This window comes from Phasianus colchicus, chromosome 1 (genome assembly GCF_987193195.1).
Source record: "Phasianus colchicus chromosome 1, bPhaCol1.hap1.1, whole genome shotgun sequence".
Lineage (NCBI taxonomy): Eukaryota > Metazoa > Chordata > Aves > Galliformes > Phasianidae > Phasianus > Phasianus colchicus.
In genome coordinates this window covers 34951943-34962412 of record NC_143436.1, presented here as the reverse complement: position 1 = coordinate 34962412, position 10470 = coordinate 34951943, and the positions used below count along the sequence as shown (strand labels likewise).

Sequence of the window (10470 nt, the reverse complement as noted above, 5' to 3'; positions counted from 1 at the left end):
TGAAAGCACTTTCCTCATATTAGCGTGCCTTAGCCCTTCCAGGAGAGGATCCGCCCCATTCCTTCAGTGTCCACATCTCCTACTTGGGTCTGTACAGGATACAGAATTAAACCAGAAGTACTATTACTCTGTAATTATTATCATAGCTCTTATGGGAGAGGAGTAAATTCATCCCCACGGCGGTTGACTGCCTTTCCTAAAATTGCCCATTTCTATTAGTGGCAGAGAGTAAATGTGGTGTTTTCTTGTAAGGGTACCGTGTTACTGACACATGCAGTATGAAACAGAACTTGGGACACATACATTTAATAAGGCGCATCATTAGCCAGAAACTATAAGAAACCTAGAAATCTTTACACTAAATCTTCTGTGCCATATCACACTTTATTATAAGGATTTTCACCTTTTCTGCACCGCTCCCTGCAGAAGGACAGGGAACAGACACCACGGCTGGATGGGGCAGCCTGGTAGTACTTTGTCCCATAGGTAGGGCTCAGACAGAACAGTCCTGAAAAACAGATCAACCTTATCCAAAGCATTCAAAGAATCAGATGCTGTGGTGTCATCACCACATCTGACATTCACTGGATCTGTATTGGACCTCTATATGTAATTAAGTTACAAAATGGAGAAAATACTCCTGATGTGCAGACTGTTTTCAAACACTTTTCAGGCTTATATTCAGGTTTGGCTCAGGTACAAAGCCCCCGCTGGACCCACATCTCTTCACTCTATCCTGTATATAAAGAACACACACATCTCTTCAGTTTCTTACTCCTATGCATCACTGCTTATCAATTAGATGTATGCTAGAGGTACTGTGCATTCTGCATACTCATGCCTGAGTTCACAGAAACAGGTAAAAAAAACACTTGTTGGTTAAAGACACAATGTAAAAGCGTGCTTCCCCTCCTCACCCAACCTGCTCAGAGCATGCCACACTGAGGAAGGATGGCCTTGAGCTGCAGGCAGAGGCAGCACGCCAGGAAATCTGACTGCTATTCCTGGCGCTTCTACAGATTTCCTTGGGCAATGCAATTAACCTTGTGGAGTACATTTTCAATGGAGGTGAGGCCCAGCTCCACTTTCTGCATTCATGGCGTTTTCAGCAGTAAAAATGGAACTGCAGGAGCAAGAACTAGCTGATACGCTTTCTCTGTCAAATAGTTGGATGCACGATTGTTGACAACCCTGTCAGCAACAAAACTGAGATTTCAGGCACTGCAGGTGCAAAACTGCCAGTACCAGTCTCAGTGCTCTGTTTCGTCCTATGTAAAATGGGCAATGAGGGTTATGAAAATCAAATACACAGCCAAAAAAGAAAACGATTTTTTTTAAAGCTTTTGAACACCTGTTATCTCAGATTATAAAAAGAAAAGAACTCTGAATTTCCGTTTATTGTTTACTACAGATGCTGTATCTTTCACTTTCGGCATTTTTACCCATTAAAACTTCCTCTTTGGGTCTGAAGTAGAACAGAAGATTTTCCTTTAAGAATTCTGAAGCGGCAGTCAAAATCAAAGCATATTTTAGCTAAACTGGAGATGTTTTAATAGCTCTTAACAGAAGTGGAAGCAGATTAAAGAATTAGTGGAATATCCTTCTGTAAATATAAATGTAGTTTAGAGAAAGAAAGATCACGGTCAAATTTTCTGTTTTGATGTCCAGGATGACCTGCAACTGAAACAGATGGTGCCACATCTGCTTATACCTGCAGGGAGATCCCAAGGAAGGGCAAGAGCGGCATCCCATCCTTGCTGACGAGTTTACAGAGAAATGAAAACATACACTTCTCTCAACACAGGTAAAGTAGAACAAATTCCTAGTTATTTTTACGCATTTGGTACAATCATGGATGGTGTTTTAACCTTCCCCAAAATGTTAAATAGGGAAATTAAAAAAAAAAAAAAAAAGTAAAAATTGGCCCCCAAATCATTTAAAATCTAATTATAAATTATAAGATAAAATTAAAAATTTCTAGAGCCACTTTTCTCAAAAATTTTACATTTTGAGACATGATTTCATTTAGAGCTCTGGAGATCACCTGAGCTGGAAAGTAAATATGCAGGTATAAAGCTTTTACAATAAATATTTCAATGTTTTTACCTACTCCTTACGTTTAGGAATCTAGAAGGAGAGGTTAATGCTCTAGTTTTCATAATTAGAAAAGCCCCTTCCAGCTCTTTAGACAACCAAAATTTTGAGCTCTCCTGTCTGTGTTGTCTGCACGGACGTAAAATATGTTCATGGCACAAGATATTTTATTTATTACCATATTTACATTTTGCCTTAATCATGGTTTGCTACAAATGGACCATGAAATAATTAACTCAAACAAAAATAGGTCATCATAAAAACAGAAGCTCTGGCCAGGCTTAGGCATGCACTGAACAGCATCCTGCTGCCAAAGGGTGGGATTTCCTTCACATAGCTTTTGCTGTCTAGAAGTCCGGATTGTGCCTTATTTTCTCACCGAGGCTGTCTTTGCCAATGACAAAAGATTGCCTTCTCCAGATGAGATCTCATCACACCCAGAGGAAAGCACTGTGATCTCAGTGCAGCTTTCTCTCTCTACTCAATGAAGAAGCCCACGTGCCTTTGAGCACCTCCTAGGCTGTGACTTCACATGAGGTAAAAATTACTGCACTGAGACAGAAATGAGCAAAATTGGTTAAAAAGCACAATTATCATGGCACTACCAGACAGAAACTTCCACTTAGACAATAGTTTGCAAGACTCATGACAGGCAAGAAATAGCCTCAAGACTCAATCTTCTGCTATTCCTGTGAGATTATAAAGGATCTGAGGCAAGGGGATCGCTTGATAAGTATTTCTTGATTTCAACCTCAATTTTCAAAAGTGTGTGGTGAAGGAGGAATAGAAGTAGGCCCCTGCCCTGACACGGGCCTTCTGAAACTGCTGGAACAGAAACATGCCCCACGTTCTGTGCTCACGGCTTGATATGTCAGCCATGTCAAAACAGCACTGGGAAGTAATCGGAGGAAACACTTCTCAGAAAAAAAGAATTCTGTAATGATTTTTTAAACGTGGTTTGGCATTACTTAAGCTGGAGTGAAATTCTGCCCTCATTAAAAAGAGGAAAAACCTGAGTTTCAAAAATACTCAAACGGCTCACTGATCCTGATTGGATCCATTGAAATTCCTGCTTAAGGAAATTAAGGTCATTTCTGTTTATCTTTTATCTGCTAGCAATCAGAAAAGTGCTATCTAGATCATCTAGCAGAAAACAAGATTCTTGAAAGACGGAGAGGTTTTTAGAACAAGTCACAGTTCCTATGGGCCATCAGTGACCGGGTGGGCACGTGGGTGCTCCACACACACTGTCTATGGAAATCAGCTGGTTCTGTCCTCTCATTATGATCATGCTGCTTCCAGAACCACATCTTCCCATTCTTTAAAACAGTTTCATGACATGGTGACAGCCACCTCTTCTTCTCACCAAAGTCCCACCAAAAGCTCTGTGTTATTGCTTGTTTTTTCTTTTTTAAAGCACTCTACCATGCCAATGTGTGGTCCAGGATAAACAAAGTGGAAATGAAATCAGACAGTGCCAAAAATGTATCTAAAGACAACAAAATCAGTGGAAACAAAAATTGAACACCCTTTAAAACATCAGCTTCAGAAATGGCTTTCAGGTTTCTCCATTAAACCAATACCAGAGAGCACTACAACTGTATGAAATTTCCAGAGGTTTCAGAGCCAATAACAGTGTAATTCATCATTCAGTCTACTGCTCTACTCTTATCCCAGTACTTTCAGTCAACTTCTAGATATACTAAAATAAAATAAAATAAAATAAAATAAAATAAAATAAAATAAAATAAAATAAAATAAAATGGCATCTTTGATTTCAAGCTCTTTACGCAGGCAAACTGATTGCTGATTCCACATGAAGCAGCATCAAGCCCCAGTGGAGAATGCCTGATAAAATCAAGGCAAACATTTTGATGATTTCTGGGCATGCCTATGAATTTGACTTTATACCTGTGGCACATAATTCTGCTAATAAAAGCCATGTTGCTTCACCTGCCTCTTCCAAGCAGCACAGACTACATCCCCACTAGCAAGCAAGCAGAAGAAAATAGGCTGACTCCACGCAACGTACCTTTCAAGAGGTTGGTTTTTTTGCTTTGCTCTAGCCTATGAGTTGAATGCCTCCTGGACTGCATTAGATGTACTACTGGAGCATGTCTTCCAATTTTGTTTCATTCAAAATGAATCCAGCCCATGAGCTCTGAGGCTGCTCTGCAATGCAAACAATAACTAGGGACAATTAGGAGATCTGATTCCAAAGCACACTCCCAATTCGACCTAAGATGCTAATGCAGACGCAGCCAAAGAGCTTAGAACGTGTTCCTGCACTAAAACCTCTAAAATTACAGAGTACCAAGGTCATGAAGAGTTTTACCTCCCTCCCAATTAATAGGTCTCACAGCTTTCAATGCATTTCACACATGTGCAGCAACTTACAGCGAAGATGAGTTCTCCAGCAGCAGACATTGTGTTTCTGATTCCACATATTTTCATTTCCCATCTGTGTGATCGGTCGGGATTTTTATTCAATTAGCCTTCCACATTTGGAAAGCTTTTCTATGTATCCGAGTATTTTATTTTCAGAAGAGTTTGTCACTTTTTACTGTCTGTTCTACTTACAACGGTCCTCTTTCTTTGACAGCTTTGCCAAGCCCACGATTGCTCTGAAAAGATCACTGGATGTATCACATGCTTGCGATAACCTGGGTTCCCTTCCCTCTTCACTAGGACCCTCTCTTCCAAGTTTTTTATCAGACAAGAAGATTTATTTCTTTTCCAAAAAAATGCTATCTAAATAAATAAATATTTTGCTAGTCACAAACATTAAATACTTAATTTGAACTGGCAGAAAGACCAGCTACCGGAATTCTGCAGTGGTCTGTTAGCTCATATGTCTCCGTGTGTGCATACTGAAGGAAACAGCAGAAATAATACTTTACAATTTGATGAACAACATATGACATTCAACCTCCGGACTTGCAAAAAAAGGGTCACAATCTTAGGAAAATACCTGAAAGGCAGAATTCTGTCCTCTCCAAGGAAAAGAAAATCTCCAGACTCCTTACTTTAATTGGTACAGAACTGTTATCATCAAGGCTTGGTATGTAAGTAAAATGGGATTAAGCAAGAAAGTAACCACTAAGGACTTAACTGAAGTTTGGGTGATAGAAAACTGCATCTTCTGAATACATGAAAACACAAAGGATGATATTGTGCGAGCTACTTTTAGGCAGACTCCCTCTTTGATCTTGCTTACACATTTTACTTACAGTAGGCACTATAATGGTTTGTAATAATTTAACTGCATTTACTTCTGGAGCAAAATACGGTATCACCCTCCATGTCACCATACACAGAGAAGGAACTCATGAAACCAATTTAAACCAGAAAGAGAGAAGAAAGAGGAAAAAGGCATGTTTGGTTCTCACAGCCTACAGAATTACCACAATGCAAGCTAGAGATATGAGCGTTCTCTCTGAAGATCACAAGAAATCACACCATTGGAAGATGCAAGTAAACAAAGCGTGCTTCCTACAGACATAACAGGAGAGTAATACTAAGTCTTAAAATATGCCTTACTTTCAAAAAAAAAAGCAGTGCATATGCATACTAAATAGCCACAATTTCCCTTTTTAAATCAGATTCTTCAATCCAATTCAGCCCATACTGAATCTAATGTTCCACTGATACCGCCTACTCTTTCTTCCCCATACTCTCTCTTCCCCATAGAGATACAAAAGTAAAAGGGAAACATTCTAGCCTAAAAAAGCCACAACTGTTGAGATCTTTCCACTGAAAACTCGCTTCATTTCTGACTACAAGCACTTAGAGAAAGTCTTTGAACATTTTATACCACTACATTTTCCCTTTTCATAAAGCTATTCAGCCACCCCTGTTCAACCACCACGCATTCCTCAATCAGTGGAGATGGCTTGCCTGTTATAAATTACTCTCATAAAACAGCTATTTCTGCTGCTTCCCCTGGGACTGCACCCAAGGTGAGGATCAAGCCAACAACACTTAGCATCCACATGTGCAAGCACAGAACCAAATGGGAGGAAGCAGGCAGTAACTAATCTATCTTTTACTGCGCCTGCTGTAAGCTGCCTTTGGGAACATCACCAGCACAGGTAGATTTGGGAAGGTCACCCTATTTCCTAGTGCCAAGGAGATGCTTGTACCTGAAATCTGCCTCATCCAAAAACTCCGGGCATAAGCAACACACACAGTATGTGTGAGTGTTTTCTCTACAGAATTTCTGAAATGTCCTAGGATACTTCATCACTGGACAAAGCTACAAAACTAGATCTTAACGTGACTGGTAAAGCCCTTTCCTGTGTTTAGCTGCTGATGCTCTGGAGAACATCAGCAGTAGTTTTAAGGACCTTGTGATGCTCTCTGAGCCTTCAGAAGCACACACGTTGACAGCAGTGTTAACACCCTTGCAAAAGAACTGAACCAAAGGGGAAAAATGGCAGGACGGCAAAACTGAGCTGGGCAGGGATTTGAAAAAGAAGTCTAAAAAAGGTTGACCTGCAAAAGGAAAAGACAACTAGAGAAGCATGCAAGACGGACAGCTGGCACACGCAGACATCAGAGAGAAAAAAAATGTCAGCTATATGAAACTCAGATCTTTCCATGGCCAAAGAATCAAAACCCATTTGTCTGATGGCCACATCTAGAGAGTAAACGGCAAGGAAAAGAGCAAGTTTCAAACAAAACACACTATGGTGACTACAATTACATGAAGTGCAGAACAACTTAATCCTAATCCTAAAAGCAAGTATCCTGCTGTTCATTTATGCTCTTTCTCACTGAAATCAAGGAAAATATACCGTAATTCCAGGGAATGTTGCACATTATACTTTGCCTTGTACAAACTACATCTGAATGTTACCGAGTCTCTCAATCACCTCTGGATGTCTGATAGTGCCCCTTTAACCTTTGTTACTCAATTACTGAGCAAGTTATCTCTTTGCTACTCTCTTCTGAAGGAAGAATTGTGCCTCTTTCCATGCTGATAAGAGACATAAATATTCACTCCCAGCAAACATTCAATAGTAAAGTGTCTTGAGCAAACTACCAGAGTCTAAAGGTAGGAAGCTGTGGTTAACTTTTCTGCTCTCTTAACCCTTTAGTCAATCCACCAGAACAAACAGACACAGAAGATGGATGCTCTTTTTCACAAACGAAGCAGAAATAATTGTTTCCTTAGAGAATGGACTTGTAACATGTTTTATAACACAGAAAATAAATCAAATGAAAATAAATCAAATGATTGAAAGTGGAATATTTACCCATTTTCTGGGCCGCCCTCGGGGTCGCTTTTCACCAGTGGCTTCTGCTTTCTGTAAAGGAAAAAAGAAATACAGCGTATTTGATACCTCACCATTACTGAACAACCTTGGTAACAAGGACCTCCTTTCCTGCAACACTACCCATCAGTACTTCTCTTGTGTGGCACCAGGCTTCCTCCTCAGCCCACAGGGAAAGGAGGTGCCTGTGATGTTTTTTCTGCCATTTCCCAGCCCACAAGGCCAGGGGACACTGCGCTGCACCCTGCTTTGGTCTGTGCTGTAGACAGAGGCATGAGACAGGTTTGGGAGCTGCCGAACTGCAACACCATCACATCTAACCTCCCATGGGTTGCAGCCGCCAGCCATCGCCACAAGGTACTACATTTGATATGCAACCTGTTTCAAGCCTGAACAAAGCATTTTATAGCAGCTACAACTCCTCCTTTCAGGCTCCTGATGTTCATGCACGTAATGGATTTGGACAGACTGTTACCACAAACGTGCGTTCATTCACACAGAAGGTAACTTTTCTACTTCTCATGAGCTTTTCCAGGTAGATGTGCACCCCAAGCTCTAAGCAAACCTTTCAGTGCTCCAAAACATGCGTCCTGCTCGAGGTTTAAGGAAACAGCATGGAAGGTGCCCTAGAAGTGACAGTGACATTTATATGAGCCCAGCAGTTGATTCTGTAGCTCACCTTAAGGGAAATCTGGGTTCTTCTACAGACTCTTCCATGATTTTTTCCTAGATAGGCTCTGCCCATCCACACCCCTTCAGGTAAACAGCCCTGTTCCCAGTGAGAGTGAGAGATCTTACCACTGTGAGATTAGGACTTCTGCTGCCTCAGACATTGCTAAGAACAAACATTTCTACACGTGTTCTTCCATGTTTCCTTGAACTGTTTAGTTTCCAGTTCACTGTAGGTGTGTTTGATTTGCCCCTAGAAATCAGCTGTCTCATTAAGTAGATCACTTGCAGGTCAATCTCTGTAACATACACTGTCACCTAACACTGGGCACAGCGGATCCCTCTGCCAGAGAACCTGAGCCAAAGGAGCTGCAGAGGAATCCCTACACAAACAGCACTACAAGGTAAATGCAATTACTCTAAAAGAAATATTTCACCAAGAAAAAAAAGCTGTGAAAAATCAAATTCACACTCCTAAAGGGCAAAATTATCACTCAGACTTGTTAAAAGAGTAAACTTGTCCTTTAATCGTTTATACCAGCATTACATGTAAGGTGAAACCCTCTTATGAGAATACTTGTTAAAGTGCATTTGCTACATACTGTAGCTGTCTATTTCAGACTTTTGGGTCCCTTTAAAGTGTTCCACATTTTCCTACTTAATTACCTGAAGGATGCAAGAAAGGTTCAAAGATCTATGAAAAAAATCTAACTTTTTGGAAACTAAAACTGCTTTTGTCTCCCACTTAATGCTATTAAAGGCATGATGGGAGCTGCAAGCTCCACTCCAGGGCTGTGGGGGGGTGAGCCATCTCCCCAGAAAGGCCACAGCCAAGTGCCAGGGGCTGAGACCACTTGGGGAACCCTCACACCGACAGGCGCCAGGCTCCTGCTGCATTGCGAATTCTGCCTCCTGTTAGAGGAAAAACATTTCCACAGCCCTTATCAAAACCAAATCTTCCCCAGAGGTGAGCTGAGCAAACAGCGGGGAATGCCAGTTACTATGTTTTGGTACAGATCGACTCTGTAAGTAAATAGGAGGGTTTTCACAGGCTAAACTGAAGTAAGTGAGCAACCGGAACCTGCGGAGAGGATGTGTTTATCTCCATTCTGAGGGCAAAGGAAGACAAAACACTCCTGGAACTACCACGAAGGAGCAGAGGCAGTCCAGTGGTGATAAAAAGGCGTGAAGTTTAGGAAAATATTCCCCTTCTTTCCATCTGGATTTTTTTTTAAGGTTGCGTTTCACAGACATAGCCCGTACTTTCTCCAGCAGCACAAGACTGCCTTTTAATTTAGGGGCTTGAAGAAAGGTTTTATTGTAGATCAGACAAATTATTCAATGTTTCTCCGTATAATTTTCAAGTAATTAATAAGAACAGGAACACATAAGTGCTAAAGCCTTGCTTTTTGTATTCCACAGGTATTTACGTAATCTAAACCATGTCAGTCCATCAGCTCTCTGTTTTAATTGAAGTGTTGCCTCTGAAGCTGGGAACAAATCCCAGGAGAGCCCAAAGCCACCCAGAGATCACAGGGGTCTGTATCTGGGCAGCACAGCACGGTGCTCAGCCACCCCACCCGCAGCAGCCCGTAATTGCTCACGCAGAAAGGAAGCTGCTGCCCTAATCCTCTAAAGCACTCTCTGAAATTGAGATGTGTTTGGTCAGGATTTCCTCAGCACTTGGTGCTATGCTAGGAGGTATCCTCTTGTTCTGTGCAGCTAAGGCACAGAATCACCAAACTCAGAGGAGGGCTGGGTGCATAATCAAACCAAGGTTATGATAATTTGTGAAAAATTTCTTATAACCAATCATATCAACATCTCATTTTTACTGTGTCGCAGTTTAGGACTAGAACTGAATTTACGTGCTCTTCAGTACATGATCTATTGGGGAATGCTATTTTTGTCCTGGATGAGAACGATGGCCATGCCAGCCACCACCATATCATCAACATGCCTCCAGACAGGTGTGCAATCCAGCCAAGCCCTTCACCACAAGGCCAGCCCAACCTGAATGCAGCCACCAGTCCCACGGCACCCAGCCGCCTCGCATCCCTGCATCTCCATGCTGCACCAATGGCCATGCCCAAACAGCTGGTGCTGCCACAGCTAATTAACAAGATAAGACAAGTATAAATAATTGAGTGACTACGAAGTGCTCTTTGGGCATCTATCTGTTGTCAAGGAAGATGGCAAATGCAACAGAATCCAAATTTTGGGAACTCTAGCCACTCTGCAAAATGATCTGCTGGAGACCTCAGCTGAAATGTGTCAGAGCCCAGGCAGGTGAACCAATGGCGAGGTCCCACTGCAGGGGTGGCTGCTGTCAAACTCTGCCAAAAGAGCTTGCACAGGGAACTGACAGAAAAGTTCTTTTTGCTATTTGTTTCTCTTTCTTAGAAGAAATGTAGGCATTGGCTAGATACAA

At 41.6% G+C, this 10470-nt stretch overlaps 1 protein-coding gene across 5 annotated transcripts in view; it reads right to left on the bottom strand.

Annotated features, from left to right (window-relative positions):
• The window catches only part of HMGA2 (high mobility group AT-hook 2), a 104348-nt gene that overhangs the window by 87199 nt on the left and 6679 nt on the right, over positions 1–10470 (bottom strand). For 3 of the 5 annotated variants that reach the window (XM_090138378.1, XM_090138385.1, XM_031589507.2), the window contains exon 3: positions 7353–7403. In XM_090138378.1, the coding sequence (XP_089994504.1) occupies positions 7353–7403 (51 nt within the window). Of the gene's footprint in view, positions 1–4126; positions 4267–7352; positions 7404–10470 lie in introns of all 5 variants that reach the window. The other 2 variants (XR_016465688.1, XR_016465690.1) reach the window with 2 other exon arrangements.